The sequence below is a fragment of the Heliconius melpomene genome, chromosome 11 (assembly GCF_056956725.1).
Source record: "Heliconius melpomene rosina isolate 202511_hmr_F chromosome 11, ASM5695672v1, whole genome shotgun sequence".
NCBI lineage: Eukaryota > Metazoa > Arthropoda > Insecta > Lepidoptera > Nymphalidae > Heliconius > Heliconius melpomene.
The window spans coordinates 2,468,493-2,494,345 of record NC_140399.1 but is presented as its reverse complement, the minus strand read 5'-3'; the positions used below and the strand labels follow the sequence as shown (position 1 = coordinate 2,494,345).

The window sequence follows — 25,853 nt, the reverse complement described above, 5'->3', positions numbered from 1 at the left end:
AAATCAGTCAAAACAGTGTCAAAATAAACATATTTCAATTCACGTAAGACCGACTTCAATATATCGACGGAAACATATCAATTAGGGGCAACGGATGTGGGAGTTTTGCTACGGCTAAGTACTTACAGATGTAGAAAAATTACGCAACATCGGTACAGTTAAGTAAACTTGGTTCGGTTCGGTTCTTTATTTATGGCGCTTCGAGCGTGCCAGTTGAGCACTATTCACTTCGCCAATGTCACGTTGTATGGAGAACACACAAAGGAGGTTGTACGGTAAAAAAGAGATTATATTACACGATAGGAGAATGCATGTCAAAAAGAGTCCAGTTAAAGTGTTGCCTTCACCTATAAAATAAAAAATCATAAAATAAATATATACATGAACATGAGTTAGTAGTAAATACTATTTTACAAATATATTAATTTATAGTTTAATATTATTATATCTAATATATTTACATAAAAATTTACATAGAGGACTAAACACAAACATTAACAAACATTGAACACTAAGAGGACGGGGAACTTTATAAGGAAGAACATCATATAAGGGATGAATTAATTTAGGACAGGAAAAAAGTATGTGGGAAGGTGAACCGTCGTCCAGCCCACATTCACACAGTGAGTGGTCCCTGACCCTGATCTTGGCTAGGTGCACAGGCGTACAAGCATGCCCAAGGCGCAAACGACAAATAGTTGATAAAACCCTCCGTTCAGTAATTTTTTGAGAAAAAAACCAAGGTCGCCTTGGGATATTGGGTTGAATAGTGGCATAATACTTACCTTTCTGAGATTTTGACAATTCCCAGAATTTAGTCCATGACAAATCCAAATGAGCTTGTGCAAGAGACAGCAGATCCTGAGCCGAAATAGAAAAGTGATCTAAAGTACCACACTGGATGGCTAATTTAGCACAAGAGTCTGCAGATTCATTCCCACTGATTCCAGAATGCCCTGGAATCCATGCCAAAGTAACATCTAAACCCTTTAGATAACATGAGTACAGTTCTTCACGAATCCTTAAAATTATGGAAGATCTCAATCTACTATGAAACGGATTTCCCTTTATAGCCAATATGCAGCTTAATGAGTCAGTAAAGATAACAGTCTGTTTAAAATCGTGGGAGAGTGTGAACAGGATTGCTTCCAACAAAGCAACAGCCTCTCCTGTAAACACAGATGATTCGGGAGGACATTTAAATTGTAATATAATTTTGAATTTTGGTATCCAGCAAGCTGCACCAACACAGCTTTCCTTTGAAAGCTTCGATGCATCTGTAAAGATGAGGACATGGTTTGGCCAATTTTCATTTACCTTGGATTGAAACATTGCATTGGTGTCAACAGCTCCCTTGGATAGGCCAAGATTAGTGATAACAGAAGGATGGTGTACTAAAGCCCGATAAGGCGTACAAAATAAAGGATTAGATGGACTACTGGACAAGGGATGAGGAAGGGAAGTAATTTTAAGGAAGCTATTGAGCAAGTATGGGAGCGGTTTGCCGCGGGAGATGAGGTCCGCTAGCTCAGATAGCTTAGGCAATAAGGGATGGGAAGACAGCTGTAACATTTTGCCTACAAATCGGTCAGACAGGAATTGTCGGCGGATAGGAAGGGGAGGATCCACACACTCCACCTGCAGAGCATTGGTGGGGGAAGACTTCATTGCACCTAAAATAATGCGTAGACACTTGTATTGTATACGATTAAGTTTTTCAGTAGCAACTTTGTTAAAGGGGTCTAGAACAAACAATCCGTAATCAATATGACTACGGATTATGGCATTGTACAGTAGTTTTTGAGTATAAGGGTGTGCACCCCACCACACACCAGATACAGCTCTTAAAGCATTAATGCCTTTTTCACACTTTCTAGTGAGATATTCAGCATGGGCAATTCCCTTCAGTCTTTTATCAAAAACCATGCCTAAAAATTTAACATTTTCTGCAAAATTTATGTGTTGATTATTATAAACAATTTCAAAGTTTGGTATAACTCTCCTTTTGGTAAAAACCACCGCCTGGCACTTTGCTACAGATAATGCCAGACCATGTGAAGAGAGCCACTGGTTAAGGTAGTGCAAAGCAGTATTTAATCGATAAGTTATGTCCTCCACAGAATTTGAGCTGTGATAAAGGACGATGTCATCAGCATACTGAAGGATATTACAAAAATTATTAACAGACAATTCGAGGTCATGTGTGTAAATATTATACAACAGAGGACTGAGAGCTGAGCCCTGAGGAAGTCCTTTCCAGACATGTCTGGGAGGAACAGTAAGAAGGGGATGTTTAACAGACACCGTTCTACCAGTTAGCAAATTACATATGAAATGGATCAACCTCGGCGGGATGCTCAGCTGTTGCATTTTCTGCCTGAGTAAACTTGTATGTGGTATTTGGTTTTTTTCCTTTTATTTATATGAAAAATAGATTATTGAATCTTTATAATCTTCTGTATGTAATTTTTTTTTTGTTTGACGGTATTCGCACGTATTGTTGAGATACACAGTCCATTTTTTATTAGCAATGATATATTGCATGTTAAGTGACCAAACTCTCTGGAATGGGAACGAATTTATAGGTTTCTTCGAATCTAATTTTTTTGTATCCCATGTATAGGAGGGAAAGCATTAGGTTCCCAGGTTCCTCTGCCTACACTGATATATGCGGGTTACGGTGTGAAACCAAAAAAAATATTAAAGCTTTTAATCAAACTCTAGAGAGCCCTTTAAGGTAACATATACTTCATTTATCTTTTGACTTAAAAATGTTTTGTAAATTTTCTAAATTTCCAAGAAAATATTAACGTCTTATGCGTCTAGCGTTATGAAACTTCTACAATTTAAACAAAGACCTGAAATTTCAAGCCCTCGGTTCACCGCAACTGAAAATAACAAAATTGTTTTCAACAGGCGCTTCTTTATATTATGTTAAAATGTTCAAGAAATTAATTTTAATTATATTCACCACACTTAATGGAGAAAAATATGAAATAAAGACTGCCAAAAGCAGGTTTACGTTTTTTCCCGCATATGAAAATGAAAATAATTTAAATATAATTATTCCTATAAATGGGAAACGAATCCACAACCTATCGCGTTTATAGTCACACTTTTTACTCCTGCGCCACGACAGGCCTCAGGAATTTCGTGATGGGTTCGATTTCCAGGACGTTGTGGGTTTGATTCCCATTCGAGGAAATGAAAAGTTTTTGAAAGAGTTCCGCCACTCAACATACAATGCCTACAGAATACGGCGGAAAATAGGGAACGGAGTATCCTAACACTTCGTTCCCTCTGCCTTCCGTGGTGTGTGCGATATAAAGGGTGACACTAAAAAAATAACCTAGTTTTCAAATATCTATGTATATAAGAAAATATAATTTACCAAACTGACTATATCAGGAGACTCCCGTGGAATATATAACATACAAGTACATACAAGTACACGTTACAAGCAAGCAGTTCAGCATATATTATAGTACAATGCCAGTCATCAATCATGAATGCCATTAGAGCTCGATCCAAATACCTTAGCTGGATTCACAACGATACGATGCAACCCTTTAGATTAATCCATATTTTGAGACATTTTATATATATAGTAGAGTAGTCAGGTAGGCAGAGGTGTCAGAGGGAACCTAGTGTTAAGACACTCTGTTCTTCACTTTCCGAAAAGAGTGCAAGTAGTGTTGTGTAGAATTTCTACGAGGCTGGATGGGTACGTACGGCTTAGTGGCTTGGACAACTTTCAAGAGGCGCGGGTTCGAATCCGTTTTTTTATACGTTTGGTTTCGTCGTTTTATACGTAAAAACATTTACTTCGAACCAGTAGTTCCTGAGATAAACACGTCCAAACAAACAAACTCCTAGCTTTATAATATTAGTATAGGTAAATAATGATAATTAACATTAAACAGCATTTAATTTGAATAGAATCCGATATGATAAGTTGAATCTCTTTGTTAATTAGCCCTAAGGACGAGGGTCTTCAGCAAATTTGACTTAATTGACCAAAGGGATAGATGGTATTCTAATTATAGCAGAGTTTAAATATTTATATAATTATTTTGTTACTGTTAACATGACGACTATGGGTTCGATTCACGTTCGGGGAAATTCATTATATTTTAAGAGGCCAGTCCTGTAGGGCATAAGGGCTTAATCAAATCATAATCATGAACGTGTCAGGTTGTGGGTTCGATTCCCACTCGAGGAAATGAAATATTTAATATGGAAAATATTAAATATTTCATTTCTACGTTCTGGTCTGGTGGTAGGCATAACGCAGCATTGAATAATTGTCTTCAGGATATAGCGGAAAATGAGAAATGAAGTGTCATAACACTAGGATTTTCTTCTTTTGACTTATACTGAATAACATCAAGACGACTGCTGTTCGTTTCGAATCGGGAAATAATAGATTCTGATAAATGACTATCAATCCTGATAACAAAGCCAACAGAATGGAAAAGCTTTAAAGCGATTTCATTGCGGGTAGGATTGAGCTTTATAGTTATTACTTGTTATATAATTTTAGATGTCAGTGTCCAGAGGCCAGTCGTGGGGCAGGGGCACAATATGCCTCCATAAACTGGTTGGTTGGTGGGTTTGATTCCCCACTTGAGAAAAATGAAAAAAAAATCAGCATTCAAAGTATCCCGCATACAGCAGGATAGGCAGGGGACACCTAGTGTTAAAACACCATTCTTCACTTTCCGCCGAATTTTTCAAGATATTGGGTGTAGAGTGGCGCAAAAATAAATAGGTAATATTTGTATTGTAGACCTGACCTTTTTCATAAAATAAAGATATAGTTTAGCTATTTCTTCACTTCCCAAGGCTGTTACATGAAACTAATATAAAGAACATGACGTTTAATATGACATATTTTTTCATATAAAATGATTAAAGGCGTAGAAATAAAAAATATTAATATTTTTAACATCAATACAAGCTGTCGTGGTACATCTGCATAGTAGCTTCACCCTTTTTCCCTCATAGAAGGGTAGGTAGTGGGAATCTAGTGTTATGACACTCTTTCTCTCATTTTTGTTCGAAATTTAGAAACTATGTGTTAAGTGACGAAACTGAACGCCACTTGTTATCTAGCAAAGCGAGTAAATGAAAATGAGTAAATTTATTCCCCTGATAGAGGATTGAACCCAATACCATCGCGCATAGACTCAATAACTAAAGAGTTTCCATTTTTTCTAATAATTGTCAATTTTTTAAATATAAATTTGTATATTATTGAAAACATCGACAATGTTATTGAAATATCTATACCTAATAATATTTCTTTCAATCATAAATGTTGGAAAGAAATCCTATTGAATCATATCAAGAAAATTAGATGCGGTCGCGGCGTCTGAAGACATATTATTATGACATATAATATAATACAATATCTTTATTATATGATTTATTTTTATGTATTTACTAGCTGACTTATATATTTACCTAGCTGATTTGAGGCTGAACTGGACGATTGAGGGTTCAATGCTTACTAGGAGAAATAAAATCTTTAATATTTTCATTTCAAAAAAAAATAATATGTAGGATAACGCGTAAAGCTAAAATAAGTGGCGTAATAACATAACAGCTGACTGTAAGCATGATAGTTGTCAATTCGTTTCCCACCCGGTACAACTCGCAATTTCTCGAATTTAAGTGGTAAAAGTAGCTTTCAAAGCGTAGCTTTCAGCAGCAGATATGCGCAAATAAAAAAACACCGATCAAGTGAGAGTAGGACCAACTGAGGGTTCCGTACCATTTTAAGAATTGTAGGTCAACAAAAAGTACCTACAACTTATAAAAATTGCTACACTTAAATTTATGTAATGGTCTGTGAAATACTATATCTGTGAAAGTTGCATTTATAATGCTACTTTTAGCTATTCTTCCCTTTATATTTTTTGTAATTTCCCAGTTTATGCTAAATTTCATAATAGTAGGTCCACGGGAAGTACCCTATGCAGGTAGCCTAAAATGTAGGAAAAATAATATATAAATGCTCGTATCTTTTGGCTTTCGTTGCCTTAGAATCTTAATTGAACCGTAGACCTTAATATTTTATACTAATTTAAACTTGATACCTCAACGTAATCTCGAGATAAACGAACTTGACAGACGGACAATAAAATGATCCTATAAGGTTTCCATTTTTACCGTTTCGTGTACAGAACCCTAAAAATAAGCTAACTTGATTTAAACCTGTAAAATGATAAGCGTATATTGTATATTTAGTACCCTTTGAATCCATATCAAAGGAATCATATTAATGGACTTACAAACAAGCATAATATTTTATATATTTAATATTTTATTTATGACACAATAAAAGAAAATGTAGGTTTTAATTTTAATCCTCTACCAGGCTCCGTTTAAAACGGTTCATTTGTAATTCTATTTCATATGTCGTTTACAATTTTCTAGTCAAAAGAATAATAAATAGGAATACGTTTCAAGGGCGTCTGTTGCATTGTCAGTGACAGTGTAATGACATAATATTGATTGCTACTGTGTTTTTATGGTCAAACATCGGTTATTTTCTTAATAGACCTTTAGGGCCTAAAGTAGTTTTTTTTTATATATTTTTATTTTCTTATTTTTTTTTAACTTTGCACTGTATCCCGCAAATAACAGGGTAGGCAGAGAGAACCTGGGAACCTAGTATTAGACTCAATTCCCAATTTTCCACTGAATTCTGGAAGTTTGGGTAATTGAGTATTGAAACTTGCAATTTTGCCTCTACACCAGAGCGAATGAAAATATTCAATTTCCTCGAGTGGGAATCGAACTCACAACCATACACCATGTCGTGTTTACAGTCACACGCTTGTGCGCCAGCAAGCTGTTTTATTTATTTATTTATATAAAACTATTTCGTTAGTGGTTGACTGACAGGCAACGCAGGTAAGGAATACACGGCATAGAACGCTGTAACTTGTCCCGATTTCGCGAAATTCTTACGGGAACGATTATAAATTGCTCGATTGTTTGCTAAAATATTTCAGCCTGTCTTGAATTATGTTGTAATACGAACTACGAAGACAGTAGCAGTAGAACTAGTTGAAATTTTATTTGATAGTGAAAGGATCTGTAAAATTGCAGACGAGCGTTAATTTCATTCTACACTTGGACCACTCACATATCCCAGGAACCTCATTTGGAAACTGTCAAACTGCCTTGGATGATGTCCAAGAGCCGTGAGTTCGAATCCCGCCATCTCTCATCTCAAGTGAGTGACTGTAACGCAATGGCTAGGTTCGTAGGTTCGATTCCCATTAGAAAAAATAATTATTATTTATTAAAATTTTCATTTCTTTGCTGGTACCAAGGCAATTGCAACCCATTGAGTTTCGCCACCCAACACACCAATTCCGCAGAAGGTGAGGAACGGAGTGTCTTATCTCTAGGTTCTCTGCCTACTATGCTATATGCAATATACAGCATAAAAAAAATAATAAATCTTCTAAAAACACAACAAATTACATAATTACGTTGTCAACGAAAATATGATTTTTTTAGTATGTGTTAAGCCTTAATTATATCAATAAATTCAAGGTTGTCTGCTGCTTTGCTCCTTAAGTCTATTTATGTTTACTTTTAAGTTATAATTCCCATACTGTTGACTTAATTATAAATAATTATTTTAAAGGGAATATGGTCGATTAATTTCTATATATAAATATGGAAACTACTAATTAAACTTTGTGGTTAGATCGTAATACTGTAATTGTGTTTTAATTGCAATATAGAAATGAAAATTTTATTAATATATTATTAGTTTGGTTTTCTAGTGAAAAACATTTTCTTTTTCAGTTATATAAATTTATAAATTGACCGTCTGTCCGTCTGTCAAGACAGCTTATCTCGAGATTACGTTAAAATTAGTAAAAAATATCAAGATCTACGGCTTAATTAAGATTCTAAATCCTTTCCCGCATATAACAGGATAGGCAGAGGGAATCTAATGTGTTCCCCACTTTTCGCGGAATTTATCGAGTGCCACAGCGAAGAAATGAAAATATTAATAAATAACAATTTCTTCTCCAATCGGAATCGAACCCGCAACCATTGCGTTACAGCCAAACCCTTGCGCCCTAACGACCTACCGACTTTTGTAACAGACGGTAGATAATAAATGATTTATTGCTATCGTGACTTTGGAACTTCGTTAAATTGACTTCTAAATCATTTTCAAACAACTTTTAGGCATAATATAATGCGGGTATAATAACGGATAACGGGTTCCGTTAATCAAACACGTTCAAAGGGTTTTAGTAGAAAAATGAGTTTGCCGAGCGTGTGAGGGTAACGTTTTTAAAGTTATATACGAAAATGGAGAGGCGTCAAAGTCTAATATATTGTAAGTATTTGTTATTATTAATGAAGCCTATTGTGACACGATTGTAAACGCGATAGGTTATGGGTTCGATTCTCACTTGAGAAAATGAAGTACTAAATATTTGTATTTCCTCGCTCTGGTAGCGAGGCAAAGCGTAGTGTTGAGTTTCGCAACTCAACAGGGAATGTCTTCAGAATTGGGGCAGAAGTGGGGAACGGAAGACTATTAATGGGAACGCAGTGTCTAAATACCAGGTTCCTAGGGTAAGCAGAGGGAACCTAGTATTAAGAACTCTGTTTGCTACTTTTAAAGTACCGTTACCGTATTGCAGTATAAGTATTTATCGAAATGGATAAAAGACCTACTATATAAAATATTCGAATATTTAACAATAAACCTTTGTTAGATCAGAAGGACATTAACAGGCTATTATTAAATTTTTATGAAGGCTCTTTCAAATATAATCAATCTATAGAGTCAATGTCATAAACATTACGTAGATTGTATCAAAATAAGCTAGCGTCCATAGTATATTTATAGAGTAAGGAAATTATAAAATTAATATTTTATGAAACAAATAATGATAAATATTGTAAAGCCCTCGTGACGCAGTGGAACGCCTGACTGTAAAAGGTTGTGGATTCATCTACTCGAGGAAATGTATTTAATTTTCCTTTCCTTATTATTGTAACCCGCTTAATCTTATTGTTTTTCTCTTTCACGATCTAGAAAATTAAACATAGTGTTTCGTACCGCCACTAATACGCGGAAATTCTGTAGACAATAGAGAACGGAGTATCTTAACACTAGGTTTCCTCTGCCTAGCATGCTACTGAACAGAATAGGCAGAGGGAACCTAGTGTTAAGATATCCCGGCGAGAGCACCGTAAGGCAAAAAATATATATATTTAGTTACAAGTAAAACTAATAAAAACACATTAATAAAAAAAAGAAAAAATATATTAATTTGATTTTGATTTCAGCTAAACTCTCTGTAAACTATTTACTAAGCTTAACTTTCATTTTTAGAGTATTATTAGAAAACCTCTTAGCTTTTATACGACTATAACACTGTAAAAGAGTAGTTTACCTTTTAACTTAATACAATTTATTTAAAATCTCATTCTAAAAGCATTGCATAAATCTTTCTACATTAAAAAAAAAAATTAAGTCAGTTTTGTAATTTAAATAGCATTGTAATATTGAGAATATCATTTTTTCAATTTCACATTGTGAGGAAAAGACACTCGGGAGGTAGTACGGTAAGAAAAGAAATAATGATAGTAGGAGACAGTAGAAGAATGTATGTTAAACAAAATTATTCAGTTAAAAATTGCCTACCAGTTAAATTTTACTAAAGAAAATTAAAATAAATATATAAATTATATGTATAACACAGAGAGTTAGTCAGAAGAAATATAGAATACAATATGTAGATATTTACACAGCAGCAGAGGCAACATAGTGTCAAGACATTCCGTTTCCTAAATTCCGCAAAATTTTTCTGGCCATTGCGTGTTGAGTGGCGGCAGTAAACACCAGGCTTTTATCGTGATGCCAGAGCAAAGTAAATAATAAAAATATTGGTATATAATAATCATCACAATCGTCGCGTTACATACATTTTTATTGAAAAAAAAACTAACTTGTCATCACTTTTCACTCATGAGTTCAACACAAAAAATATATAACAACTTTATCAAAAAAATCGTAATAGCCGCTTTACTAGAATAAAACGCTTCGCGTGCCGCACGAGTTTAATTATAACTGCATTAGGGATATCCGTTACAGATTTTAAAATCTTGCCTTTCATAGGAGTGGTGGGTTGTAAAAAAGAAAGTTAATTTAATAATTTTGTTTAAAAACGCCAGTCGTGGCGTAGAGGCACTAGGGTGTGACTGTATCGCGATGGTTGTGAGTTCGATCCTTACTCAGAAGAATTCATTATTTTTTTTTCTTCACCCTGGCAATAAGGCAAAAGCCCGTAGAGTTCCGTCACTCAATACGCCGTGAAAAATTTTGCCACCAAGATGATAGTTTTACAGGTTATATTGTATTTCCGTTGCCATTATAGCAAGGAATACTAAAACTACATTTTGTATACTGCAAACTTTCCCATATCAAATTCCTATAGACATTAATCACATAGCTTAAATATCTACTTACTATATTCTACATATCGTAGGGTATGCAGAGGGAACCTGGGAATCTAGTGTTAGAACGCTCCATTTCTTGATCATCATTCGACTTAACTAAACGCCACGCTATGCCTCGTTCATGAGCATGAAATAAATCAACATTAGCTATATAATTTAAGAAGAATTTTCATAACAAACTGATTATTCCATTCTCCTCTATATTCTTTGGTTAGCCAATGCACCTTGCAATTACGTTGGGGCCTCGTATCAAAAGCTTAGTCGTACTTTGAGGAACATTCCAGGCGAGCTTACCTGCGAAGCTGTTGCTTTAAATTTTAATGGACTATTTTAACTGTTTTTAGCAGAAACAAAAGTTTTAAGCTCCCCCAAGGCGTTTTGTTTAAATTCAATCTTTCCTCGGAGCGTTATTTAAAACGAATTTTATATTTTGTTACACTTTTTACTTTCTTATTTAGATTGCAATTTAATATTTTTGTTTTATGCTTGGAATCCGCTCGCGAGAGCGAGCGAGAAAATTATACGCGAAGTATAATTTTTTGTTTACTAATTTCACCTCGTCTTGTTATCAGATCCAGGAAAATTTAAGTAGTTCGTTCTCCCTAATGGGATTTGAACCATCACGTATACAGCCAGAAACTGAGCTGCTGCAGCACAATACCCTCGTTAAATCTCGAGCTTTAAAGAACTTAAATGTAACTAGCTATCAATAAAAGTAAAATTTGAATTTAATAGTTATAAAGGAATATAAAAATATACATTTCAGAGCAGGAAAATAAAATATTACAGACCTATTTCAGGTAACGTATTCTTAATTCCTAAAATAGAAAAAAATATATTTAATAGAAAAGTTAATTATTTTAAAATCGATCTAGACTCGAAGCCAGGACCTACATCTAAGTTATCTAAATCTAGGACATTTATTCTTATATTTTGCTGAGAAAAGGCCCATTTTCCAATTTGTTCTACGCCCATTTGGTCTTAACAGCCGAACATTTTACCGCGTAGAAATCTTAGGCAATCCATTTCATATATAAGTGCGGTAATGACTTACCGTTAGTGCCAAAAGGTCCGGAATATTATACGTTTTACTATAAAACTTATTTTTACCACTGGTTTTTCTTATATGAAAAAATATTTTATTTGGTATAAAATTGTTTTATTCTTTTCAATTTTTTTTACTATTTAACTATTTTACATACCTTTAATTATTTACCCTGTATTATATTTTTTTTCAACTTTTTACCATGTTTAAAGTGTTTTTCCATACTTCGAAAAAATATTTTTATAGAAAACGTATAATAATTTTGAACGTAGCGAGATTCGAACCTGCGTTACTTGGAAGCCGTCCAAGCGCTCTAACCACTAAGCCATACGTTCAAAAACTATCAAATATTCATACTGAACTTTCTTGAATATTTCCATAATATACGTACATATGTCATATATCTCCATACATCGATCTCTCGTACAGGTGTAGTAATTAAGATCAACGGTTATTGCCGTCGGTCGAGTGGCAACGTCTCTACGGAACTATCTATATATTAACATCTTGCCGTTTGTACTACATTTATGTATAGCATATAAGTATAGTACTAATATTATAAATGTGCAAGTTTGTGAGGATAGATGTTTGTTGGACTTTCACGCAAATGCTACTAAACGGATTTAGGTGACTATTTACAAAAATGATGATAATTTACAAAAAAAAATTTAAAATTTGAACGTAGGGTTTCGACAATAAACAATAAATCATTGGGGCATCCAAAGTCAGAAAAACAGAGAGAACTGTCACTGAAATCTTTAGTTAGGCGACGGATAGAATCTAACAGTAAGTCTCTGGAGAAACCACAACAGTCGCGTTTACGCCAGTAAGTCAAAGACGATAAACCAGCTCAAAAACAACATTCACCAGGAGATGGCCGCTATTCCATCGAGTTTTCAAGAATTTGAGGTCCCCAGTCAAGAAGTGTGTATAATATGTATGTGTACCAAAAATTTCCACATATTTAATTTATTAAAATAATCATTTTCCATAGATTTGTAGATTTTTTCTATGATATTTAAAAACTGGTCAACTTAATAGCCCACCCAGTATGTACGTACAGACGGACGAATGCACCTTTTACAATTTAACGAATAGACCATCGGGCAAAGGCTAAGGTCGTTCAACGTTTCTTGAGCTACGAGTATTTTACGTCTCTTAGAAATGTGCGAAACGTTCCCTTAATGGTCGGGAGTAATAGTAAGATTTATGGCCGAAACCAGAATTCTATACATTTCGAAGTCAAATGAAATATAATATGCTAATACTAGGGTGGTATTTACATAAAAATGCCTTTTTGATTCAATTGAAATAGATTTCGTATTTTAACATATTCTTCTTTAAGCAGTGATTGTAAACGCCACAGTCACATTTTTGCCTCTGGAGGCAATTGCGTGTTGCGTGATGAGTGACGGATGTTAACGCCGTGCTTCACCTCAACACCAGATGGAACAAATGAAAATATCAAAAATTTCATTACCTCGAGTGGAAATCGAACCCACTACCTATCGTGTTTACAGTCACACGTTTATGGCTCTGCACCCCCACTGGCCTCCCCCAGAAATTCACCTAGAAACTTCAATTGTATTTATATAAAGTATTTATTCGAAGTATTTTTAGTTGGACGATTACCCCGCCGTCATTTGTTGTAGCCATTTCACTTGAGGCACTATTACTGCCACTTTCGTTAGCCATTACCTCTTTATTGATGTCTTAATACGACCTACGAAATCTTATGGAGAATTCCATGTGATGAGTGAAGTAATGTTCGTTTAGATATCTTATAAAATAATTTTGTAGGGTTCGAAATACCATATTAGTTCAGTATTTTAGTAGAGGCTGTTATGGCGCAGTGTTAGACCGTCCGGTTGTGGGTTCAACTCTCACTTGAGGATATGAATTATTTAATATTTTCATGTTTTATAAAGAAACTATCAAATAATTAATTTCCTCGATTAGGAATCGAACCTAAAACATGTCGACTGGCCTCTCAACTTATTGTTTTAATTACATAATTCATTAGAGATTCAGAGAATTTACTGCAAATGCAAATAGTCTTGAGCTAAGAGAACTTAGAGAGGAGGAGGAGGAGGCTCCGCCTGGGACTTGTAACATAAGTGTGGGCTTCAGGGACTCCTTCACAATGACCAATGCACTAACATTTGCCTTCAATGAAGCTTAATATTAATTACAATCTATCTAAATATAGCCTTTGTACAATTTAATCTAAACATGGCTGCCGGTCAAGTCAAAGTAGAGTGTTGCCATAGCAAATTAATGGAGATTATTATTAGTATAGATAACACAAACAAAAGAGAGAGAGAGAGTAGAGATGGAAAGTAGACAATATATTATTTTAGTCTTTCTATCTATTAAGTGAAAAGTGGAAAAATAGTATAATTAAAAAAACTATAATTATATTATCTGTTTTAGGGTTTCGTATCCAAAGGATAAAATGGAACCGTAATACTAAAACCCCGCTGTCTATCCGTTGTCTGTCCATGTGTCACCAGAAATGTGTTGTATCTCAAGAACCGTGACAATTAAACAATTGAAATTTTCCACAGTTGATATATTTACCCCTATAAAAAAATTAACAAAATAAAACAAATATTTAAGGGTGCTCCCATAGTACAAATTTGATTTCGTGCGCCAACCCGACTCGCATTGGATCGGTTTGTTTTATTTTTTTGTTGATAAGTCACTCGGATCTCACATTCCTGCATTGCATCAATTCAATATATATAATTTAAGCCTATATTATACATATTCAGGATCTATTACGTAATACAATAGCGTAAATTTCAATTAAATACATCACAGTCTATTATTACAATTTAGGTACACCTACACACCCAAATTAATTCCGAAATAATATTTTCATTTAATCTATTCTAATAACTCAACCTTAGAATATACAATAGGAATATTTTTTTAATTCACGCTTTATCCAGCATTTCGCAGGATAGAGTGAATGGAACTTAGTGTCCTAGGCCTCCACTTTTCGCCTGAATTCAAGACAATGCATGCTATCTGAGAAGGATAATGATGATGATGAAGAAAATTAATTGTATTTCATTCGTTATCATTTTCCATTCACCCCATCGTATAATAATTGAACCTACAACCACCACGTTTAAAATCAGAAGCTGTTCCACTGCGCCGGGAAGGCTTCAAGGTATTATTTTAACTAAGCTCAAATGCAACCTCTGATGTAGCTTAAATCGTGGCGTCTTAAACAAAGGAAAATGTCCGTCGGCTTTTCATTATGTTTGATGAATATCTAATTATTTAGCTTTAAAATGGACTGTGATATTTTAATGTTTAATTATTATATTTTGTAAAAACAGACAAATAACTGATTTATTTCTTTAGTAGTATTTCATATAATGGTCCCAACTTTTTCGTTTTAGTTTAATATTTCGTGGGTATGTTCTAGCACTATAGAAGCAGCAGCAAAGAGTGACTTAGTAGATTAATTTCAGTTCAAAAACCTTCAAGAATTCTTGAGAAAATCGTAATCCTTTTAGGTATCTGTCGATTGTATTTTAATACGATCGTTTTTAGGTTATTTTACAAATGTAGGTTCTACCATATATTCATTTTATTTATTGTATGTTGGCTATAGGTATAACTCCATAAATGCACTTTTTATTTATTTTATTTTAACACTTTATTACACCATAATTGAACTGTTTTTTAAAGCCCTTTGCATTCCTTTTAAGCTCCTTTGATTTAAAGCAATAACCAATGGCCTTAATGGTACGGTTGTGCAGTGGGACAGCGTCTAGAGCCGTTACGGTTGTAGGTTCAATCCCCACTCGGGGAATGATTATATTTTATTATCGTTTCGTTTCTCTGGTAAGGAAAACGGCTTTATATTCCACTTCTCACCAAGAAATGTCTAGGAAATATATTTATTGTTTTACTTTTTCTTTTGTATCTTAACTAATTTCCCTAAAATTGCAATCATTGAATGCATTTATTCGACAATATTGTGAAAAGTAAGTAATGTAACATTATATACATAAAATAATACAAGTTAAAATGTTTCGTAAATAAAATGTAAAAGGTCGACGAGGGATGCTTATCAGATTGAAAGTCCATCGACTTTTTCTTCCATTCTCTTAATCTTAATTATAAATCTAACCGTGTCATTGTCAACCCTCTGGTGTAGTCGTTGCCTTTAATATTTTTTTAGCTTCACTCTCTTTCCAACAAAGTAGGTTAAGCAAACACAGTGTCAAAATATTTCATTTAAAGAGAGTAAAAACTCTCTGCTCGAATTCGTGGCGGGAACAAAAACAACTTTAGCATTGCGACCAAATAATCATTCTCAATGATGTAATCTAATTTTTGAGGTCATCTTAGCGCAGGGGCACAGAGGTAGGATTGTAAACATGACAATTGTAAGTTCGATTCTTATTTGAAGGAATTTAATATTTTCATTTTTTCACAATACAGCATTGAGTTACGCCAATGTCTCAAGAACTTGACGTAAATTGGGGAACGGATGTGCGTTAATAGGAACGGAGAGTCTTTACATTTGACTCCCAGGTTCCCTCTGCCCGCTCTACTACATAGCAGAGCGGGCAGAGGGAACCTGGGAGTGCCTTGCACATGCAAGCTACAAACAAGGTTCAAATCCCACTACGTTTATTGTTTTATATTTTTTCTAAAAAACGATTTTTCTTTCTTAACTGTGGAATAAGTTAAAACGAGGGTACATTTAAATGAATAAAAATTATTAAATCTTTGATATAATTTATTTACAGTAATTTAATTAACAGTCCACTCAAGTCGTAATACACTTTAAGTTTGCTAGTAATTTCTACAATAGTGTTTTACTTCAGCCACTCAACTTACCCCTTATTACCTATCCATTCTAGGATCTCCGAGGAGCGTACAAACAACCCACGGACAAATCAAATTAAGCACTTAAAAACCCTAGAATCACTTCTATATAGAAAACTTTTTTATTTTACGAAGTTTTTTCTGCATATTTGTGTTATATTCGCGCGAAATTAAGTTTTCCCAATATTCCTAACGCAATGTCTTAAATGAGGGTGGAAAGTGGAGACAGTGTCACGACACTAAAAGCTCTCGTATACCCAGTTACATTTCTGCTAAATCATGATTAAAAATATATATTGCCAAATTTAGCTAGAGAATTCGAGAGAATTCGAGAGATTCTAGAGAATTCGAGAGAGTTGAGTAGTAGACACTAATCCACCTCGGGAACAGTATCTTTTTGTTCCTAGTGCACACTGCGTCATCCATTTTCCGCCCGAACTTCGAGATACTAAACGGTAAGAAGCGGCACTCAATTTTGTACACTAGTACGAGAAAATAAAATAATTTCAATACAGTCATTCCCCCGCCTGAGAACTTACATAAATCTGAGATAACAATTTTCTGAAGGGGTCATATTGTATCAGTCTTGTATTATTAAGGTTAGAACGTGACCTAAATACGCAAGAATGAAGTGAAACGAGATATGCCAACACGAATGTTAATATCAGCTTTTAAAGCGCGGTAAAATGCATTTCCATTATGGCAACACTGATTCGGGCTTTCATACAATAATAGCTGGGTATTTGCATATTTTTTTTTGTTTGTGTTATTTTATCCGACTTTAAAATAAGGAGTTAGTTTGATTTGAATAATTTTTTAACTACGATAATTGATTTAAGCAATTTCAAGCAAAAGTTCGTTCTAGAAGGTCATATATAAATTCGTTGAGGAGTTTTTGCGTGAAATGGAACAAGCATCAAGCCATCCTCACAAATTTTCATATAAAATATTATGAGTAACATGAGGCCGCCGAGTAATAAGGCAATATGATCTGACTGAAAAAAACGATGGTTTTTGTTTCGATCCCAATTTGAGAAAATGATTATATGTATTTGATGTTTTCTTCTCCGCTCTGGATTTATATAAAGCGCCGCGAGTTTAGAAATAGGGCAGAAAGTGGAGTACGGAGTGTTTTATCACTTGTCTCATCACTTGCCTCTACTTATAAAAAAGATGGAACTGTTTATCAATATAATTTTCCTGGATGAGGCCAGGCACAGGGGACGCGTGCAACAGTAAATTATTGTTTTTTTAAATAAAAAAATAGCAGCTAAGAATTGAATCTCCTCTCTTGAAAATCCTCCAGCTTAATATTCAAAGCCTCTAAACCTACAAACTAGTTGTCATAACAAAATCTTAATAATTCTAACAGAAATTAAGTAAATTAGGCAATTCAGAATCAGCAAAAACTTTATAATATAACATCAAAATACAAAACTAAAAGTTAGAGCAAGTTTATTATTATAATAATTGTAAGCTTCTTTGATTGATGAAGTTGTTGTCTTATTTATCTGAAAGCTAAAGGTTCTTTTGAAATAAAAATATTTACTTCTCACAAATAGAACAATTGTTGGAGAAATCATTGGAAAATCACTTCGAATAAGATTCAATTCAATTAGATAAATTAATCGTAAATTGTATTGATAAAATCTTATTAATATTTGTATTAAATGTTATTACTTATTGAGGGCAGTCATGGCGCAAGGGTTCTAGTGTGGGACTGTAATTGTGACAGATTGTGGATTCGAATCTCGGTAAAAGAAATTAAATTTTCAAAATTTTCATCTCGATCTGGTAAAGGCAACGCGCGGCGTTAAGTTTCGCCAGACGATATTAAATACCTTCAAAATCGTCTCCCTAGACCTGTCTAACCACTCACTCTTGCTTTAATGAAGCATTATAACCTTTTTTTTCATTCATTTAGCACTCATTCTCTCGATATGCCCAAAACACCTGAGCACGTTCTTCTTCTTTCTCGCTGTCAAATTGCTTTTAATTTTAATTATAATTAATACTATTAAGAGCCTAAGAGTTTTGAATCATAATATTTGATTTACAATCTAATTATAGAATTTCAAATTGTTCCATATTAATAAATATATTTCTATATCCCATACTCTAAAGTATGGGATATAGATATCTTTTATAATATTTATTAAAAAGAAAATATTTTTCACTACAATTTTCTTAGAAGTTATTTAATTACTTTTTATCTTCACTAACTTGTATCGATCTACTACGCTAGGCTGCCAGCTAACTTTATAGTAATTAAAAACTGTAACTGTACAATTACATAGTTATCAGAATTTGTTTTAAAGTTTCTTAAGGTTTCTTACTTCTCTCTTTAACTACTTACTCTGTACCTTTTTTATTTTTTTTATGTTATTGAGATATCTTTTTTATTGTAATTACGAAAATGGATTAATCGGTAACATAATTGTATGAACAGATAAGAAAAAAGTGCCTAATGCCGTCAATTTCCTTTTTTCGTCCCATTTAAAAAATATACTTTATATCTTTGTGACGAAATTGTGACTTTATTAATCATTTTAGCTTCATGTTTTTTTGTAATAAAACATAATAGAATTAAGTTTCAAAACACTACGTTCTTTTCCTTCCTCTTTACGGCAAAGACACTGAATAAATAATGATACAAAATATTTCTTTCCCAAAATTGGATCGAACTAACAACCATCGAGCTTATAGTCAGACGCTGCCCCATTTAGCAACCTTTTGCCTCGTTACCAAGGCGAGGAAATGAAAATGTTAAATTTAAATTACCTAATTTAATTATTTCACTCTTCCGAGCGGGAATCGAATTCGCAACTATAGCTTTTACAGTCGCACCCCCGTGCCTTTGTTATATAAAATTCCATCCCCATTCTGCGGTTACTCTGTGAGTTAAAGGTCTTGTACCGCAAATTCAACTAGCGCAATAAGTGCTGGTCCCACATCGTTACAGTTCCTTCATATTTACTAAATGTATAAACTTCTATGGGGTCTAATGTGGTTAGTTTAGTGTAAAAGTTAGGTTTGAGTTAGTGAAGTTAACTTCTATTATCTTTTATAATTAGATTTACGTGAAATATGTGTGTGCAAATTTTACCTAATTCTAATTGTAAAAGTGTTACCCATAAACTAAAAAAAAAATCATAGATATATCTAATATTCGCATGATTCAACCGGGCGAAGCCGTCTGAGTCTGCTAGTCTACATATAATTGCCAAGTTTCATGATGATACGACAATAAGAAATGCGTATAATAAAGATTCTTAGATTTTATTAAAGTTACTTAGTTACAGTTTACAAGAATTTTGAAATGCAAAACAAAATGGATGAAATAATAAACCGCATTTTTCCATAACTTCATAAAGGCCCTTCCGCTCGATTAGACGTCAATCGACAAAGATTGCGACAAGCGAGATCTTTGAAACTCAAAGAGAAGTTCAAGTAGAAGAAAAAGTTTAAGTAAACATAAATTTTCTAAGATATTCTTGACTTTTCAAAGGGAATGTAAACTCTTCTGGATACTTCTTGTTTCCTTTCACGAGTTTCTATTTGTAATGTTAACCTTTAACTATGGACGTGAATTTTTTATAACACACATATGGACGTCGGGTCTGTCAGACCAGTGTATTTATTGATCATATTCCGTCTGTTTTTTAAAGGAAGAAGACAATTTTATGTTTTAGTTTACATGAATAGCTTCAAATCAAACAAAATCAATATAAATAAAATCGCTTTTTATAAAACTTTACGCATCACAACGATTTAAGTAACTTAAGGTCACAATTTCAGTCTTTGGCCACATGGGATGTCTCTTAAGAAAATAATACTATAAAAAAAGACAGGTAATAAAATAAACATTTTTTTAACAAAATATAAAGTCTAACAATTAAAAAAAATAAAGAAATTACATCTTATGTTATAAAATAAAAATTTTGACAACACCTCAAGATAAGGTATTATTGAACATCGATACACAATGGCTCACAACATTGTAGGCAAACAGGACGATTTCAGTCAACATAAGTATGTGTTGTCTTTCTATATATCTTTTGGGGGCAAAGTGTACATGTTTTTCAAGGACCCAAAACAATTTTTTTAGCTTCATGTTCAATAAATGATAGATCAGATCGCGAAACGCGAGTCAAAGTCATTCTCAATTCTTAGAGTAGTTTAGTATACGAAACGCGTCTTTCTATTTGATAAAGTGCTATTTTTTTTATAAAATGTCGTCGTCCAATTCTTTTGTTTGATGTTGATTATAAAGTACCGATATTTTTGTCCTTGACGTGCTTGGTCGATCATTTTTTTTTTATTTTATCATAAAAACTAAAAAAAATTAATCTTTTCTAGGTAAATAATATGTATATTACTAAAATATATAACAAAAAATGCAAAATAATATATGATATATAACAATAAAAACATTTGAATACAAATAATACAATTAAAATATTAAAGTATATTTTGTAATATTATAAAAATATATGGTGTTTTGAAATTATTCATGTATGGGAAACATGGACGTCGGGTCTGACAGACCCAGGGCCCATTTAGAAAGTTAAATACTCACGTGTTTTGAACCCAGAGACGCAACCACTGCTATCTACATTCATTTTGTCATTAATACGAAAGGTACTGAGCGACTCAGTGGCGGAGGTCACCGAGAAGTGGCCGATTTGTAGAACTCGATGGGTCTGTGAGACCCGACGTCCATACTTAAAGGTTAAGGGAAAAACGGTTGATTCTTTTAATATTATCTATTTGTGAAATAACATTTATATTTTAATATAAAAAAGAAAATATTATTTGGAGTTGTTAATTTAAAAAAATATATTTATTATACTATTCCTCATTACGACACTTCCGCTCTCCACTTCCCGCCTAATTCTTGAGAAATTTCGTGTTGAGTGATGAAACTCAACACCGTACACCGCCTCATGACAAGGGCGTCACATTTCTGCTTGAATTTGAGATATTTCATTTTAAATGACAAATCTTGACAATTTTGTTGACCAGAGCAAGGAAGTAAAAATAATTCAATTTCCCTAATGATGATCGAACCTATAACCATCGTATTTGCAGGTAAACGCTGTTCCACTGTACCATGATGGTCTTTTATAGTTCCTCAACTAACTTAAACCTTAACAATTAAGTATATTCCAAATATGTCCTTTACAATTTGTATATATACATATAGGTATACGGTTACAATCCAAGGACCAAAGCCAACTTTGAAAGGGTCGTGCTTCCAAGTATGACTAAAATTATTACTATAAAGTTAGGTTAGCAACGCACGTTTGAAACTATTTGCGAGGAATTTTGTATGCCTAGAGTTTAGAATGAATACGGTGTAAATAAAGTAAATAGATTTGAAGAACTGTAAAATGAGATAGTTGTGGCTTCGATTCGCACTCGGGAGAATAATTTTTTAATACTTTTACTTCTTTTCTCATGTAACGAGGCAAAGCGCGGCGTTTAGTTCTCCCACTCAACACACAATGCCTTAAAAATGGCGTTTGTTGCTTCACAAAAGCAGGATTTTTTAAAATATATTTTCTCGTTCTTAGCTTACATTTAGATACTGTCCCAATACGCGACGACGGTCACTAGTTCTTTTAGAAAACAGGTAAAAATATTTTTTTAGCTTAAAATTACAAAATGTACCCAAATTTTTTAAGAAATTAACCAACACTAATTATTAAGAAATTAACAAGAAACATCTGAATTATTAAGTTTTATTTAAAAAAAACGCGATTTCCACGTTAAAAACTATTCATTATTAGTACTTTCCAAGAGTAAAATATTCTCCATAGGTAGCTGTGTAACCCCGCCCTAATTGTAGGCTATACGGCTACTAAATTAAACATGAAATTTCGAGCAAATTTTACGTAAGCCGTTGGATATAATGACTTTTGATATTGTAATAGGTACCTGACGTTTGCCCTAGTTGGTTCTTGCTTTGAAGTTCATATTATTTGTATGAACCAATATTTATTTATCTTTTATTAGCTTTTATAAATTCAAATTCAAATTCAAAATATTCATTATTCAAATAGGCAATTATTACAAGCACTTTTGAATCGTCGAATGAATATATGAACAAAAAGCTACCACCGATTCGGAAGGCAGTTCTGCTGAGAAGAGAAGGCAAGAAACTCAACAGTTGCTCTTTTCAAAGTCAATGGTACAATCTATTACATTAGCTGGCTGCTATCCTGCATTACATTCAATAGACATTCATTCCATACATGTTTGTCCTCTAAGTATTCTTGAACAGTGTAATAAGCTTTACTTGTCAGAATTTTTTTACAGATATTTTAAATTTTGGAAGTGACAAATCTAGAATACACTGTGGAAATTTATTGTATACACGTATGCTCAGACCCATAAAAGATTTATTAACTTTTTGGAGGCGAAAACTTGGAGTAACAATTTTATCTTTATTTCTCGTTCCTATCGTATGATTGTCACTATGACAATGTATATTTTGTCGGACAAAGAGAATATTATAGTATATAAATTGGGAAGCAACTGTAAGAATACGTGCATCTATCTATCTATCTATCTGTCAATCTATCTGTCTATCTATCTATCTATTTATTTATCTTTGTATAATTGTAACGGAAATTTTGAACGTGATTTTGACAGATTTTAAAATTTTGAAATGATTTGAAATTTTGCATACTTACTTATCAAGGACCATGACAATTCAATGCGTGAAGTGCATGTTATCAATAGATTACGTAAAAAGCACCCCATGTTTTTTTACATTTCAGTTTCTTTTTTTATTTATACTATATTTCTTTAAATTTATTTATAATCGTGGGTGTGACTGTAACGCAATAGTTGTAGATTCGATTCCCATTCGAGGAAGTGAAATATTTATTTACGTTTATATTTCCATTTCTTCGCTCTGGTGTCGAGGCAAAGCGCGAATTCGGCAAGAAGTGGGGAACGGAGTGTCCTAACACTAGGTTCCTTCTGCCTATCCTGCTGTGTGCTGGATACAGCGAGGAGAAATTGAAATATTTTTTTTGAACTATGAACAATTAACAGGAAAATCTGAATGTTTAATTACAACACGATCGTAGGTCATTTAACTCAGAAAAGTAGTATTTTATTGAGGTTCAAGGAATTTCAAATTAGTTTTACATATTAAATAGTTATTAATTACAAACTATTCATGTTTCTAAGGTTGTATAACGAAATGTAATTGGTATAATAAGTTCGTTAGTTGTTTTATCCCTTTTATAATGAATGGTTTGTTATCAAAATTTAAGTTATTATTTTTGCATTATAATTTAGAAGCAAACGCTACAGTTATAGGTTCAAATTTTCTCGCTCTTTTAATAAAACAAAGCGCAGAATTGAATTCAAACACGTTCAAAGGTACTTTAAAAAATATTTAAAAAATGGCGAATAGAGTGTCTTAACTCTCTGTTTATCCGGCTATATAGTGTGAAATTAAATCCTACCAACTGCGAGTTCTGTTAGGGCAGACCCTGGCAATAGCCGGGATTAATGCCAGGAGGAAGATAGTGTGAAATTCAAAAAATTGTAAATGTTGAGTAAGCAGTTCTAAACTTTTACAATCAATTCAATAAAATAAAAAATAATACGATTTCATTTGATGTCTACTATATTATATGATCGAAAGACAGCAAAAATACAGTAAAATAGAATTAGAAATAAGCTTGAGTTTTTCTATTTATCGAGTGGTTTTTAATAATATTTCAAAAACATAGGGATAGGCAGATCGAAATGAACACTCAAATACTTGTTCATTGTTAAATTTCATTAGAATAGCTATTGGTATAATAATAGCATGAAATATACACTGAGGCTGTCGTGGCTCTGGGACATATGAGTGTGACTGTAACGCGACGGTTGTGAGTTCGATACCCAGTCGAGGGAATTTATCGATCTCGAAAAATTCTATCCTGCTGTAGCGTGTTAAATTTATATTTCCATTTCTACTCTGTTGTGCAAGGTAAAGCGCGGCGTTGACTTCACATCCAATGCCTCCAAGTTCAGCGGAAAGTGGGGAACGGAGTGTCTTAACACTATGTACAGTAGAACATATTATTTTGTTGTTATTTACATATATATATATATATAGACTAGCGGACGCGCGCAGCTTCGCTTACTTATTTAGGGGTGAATTCTAATAAACCATGAAACATGTGTTCAATGAAATATTTTTAAGAATCTAAATTTCAAATTTTATAAGAATCGGTGCCGATTTAATTTTTTTTTCCATACAAATTTTTAACCCCTGCTTCACCCCTTTAGGATTAAATTTTTTCAAAATCCCTTCTTAGTGAATGTCCAGATTACGAAAGTAAACATCTGTCCAAATTTCACGTTTCTATGCACAGCGGTTACGGCTGTGCGTGCGTCTTACCTCAGTCAGTGAGGACAAGTCCTTTTATATATATAGATTATACTAATGTAGATTGTAATGACGTACGTCGCATATCTGACATTCAATTGCAAAAGTCACAAAGGATCTAAGCAAAGGTCACGCCTACTCAAAACAAATATATCTATATTTATCCCTTATCATGGCAACTTATTATAAATTAATTTTTAACAAAAAGAAAACCGACTTCTAACAACGAACTAAAAAGTGAAAAATAATTATACAAATATTTTATAATTTTGAAGTCGGTGCCAAGTAAAACAAACAGGCTTAGTAATTAGATATTGTAGTAAGGTGTTGTAGCATTAGCTCGACACCGACTTCAAAATTATAAAATATTTGTAAAATTATTTTTCACTTTTTAGTTCGTTGTTAGAAGTCGGTTTTCTTTTTGTTAAAAATTAATTTATTTTACGATTTTTAGTGATGGGTAGATCTTAAAATGATGCTTCTTAAACGAGTGGTGATGGTGGTGGTAGTGGTTGTCAACGAGTGGTTGTGGTTGTCATGTGTAAAACTTTATTTAATTAGGTATTATTTTTGTGCAAAGTTACACTTTGGTATATTGACAAGAACATACATAAAAAGTATTCGGGCGAATTGAGAATCTCCCTTTTTTGAAGTTGGTTGAAAATGAGAACATCCCCTTTTTTGAGGTTGGTTGAAAAGAAATTCAACGATCAGGAATCTCACTTCTGACATCAATTTAAAAAGTTTTTGTAACTATTACAGTATAATCAATTTTTTACCAAAAAAAAAAAAAACTTTCTCAATTTTCAGCGGATCCCATAATCGGAACCTAACCAAACTTTCACCAAGTTATCCTTGAAGTGTATCCTTTCAAATAAAAAAAGAATCATCAAAATCGGTTAGCGCGACATTGAGTTATTCGTCTATTTGTCGCGCACATACCTAATGTAAATTTAAGACTTATGTGATTTTCTCATAGATACCATTGTCAGACATGGACCAAAAAAAAATGGGACCATTCGGGAAGCTTCACCTTTCAAA

The 25,853-nt window shown here is 33.2% G+C and overlaps 2 protein-coding genes across 4 annotated transcripts in view; one reads left to right on the top strand and one right to left on the bottom strand.

Annotated features, from left to right (window-relative positions):
- Positions 1 to 25,853, top strand: part of 5-HT2B (5-hydroxytryptamine receptor 2B) — an 83,275-nt gene that overhangs the window by 10,290 nt on the left and 47,132 nt on the right. The window lies entirely within an intron of this gene.
- Positions 174 to 1,926, bottom strand: LOC146534311 (uncharacterized). The gene is made up of 2 exons (XM_085193267.1): positions 786 to 1,926; positions 174 to 347 (listed from the first exon to the last, which is right to left on the bottom strand). The coding sequence occupies exons 1-2, from the start codon at positions 1,924 to 1,926 to the stop codon at positions 187 to 189; spliced, it is 1,302 nt and encodes a 433-aa protein (XP_085049393.1). The 3' UTR covers positions 174 to 186.

Excerpts from the sequence above, each read along its gene's own strand:
- LOC146534311 (XM_085193267.1), bottom strand. The coding sequence starts at position 1,926 with ATGGTTTTTGATAAAAGACTGAAGGGAATTGCCCATGCTGAATATCTC. Across the intron at positions 348-785 it reads ATTGTCAAAATCTCAGAAAG|GTGAAGGCAACACTTTAACT; the intron begins GTAAGTATTATG and ends TTTATTTTATAG.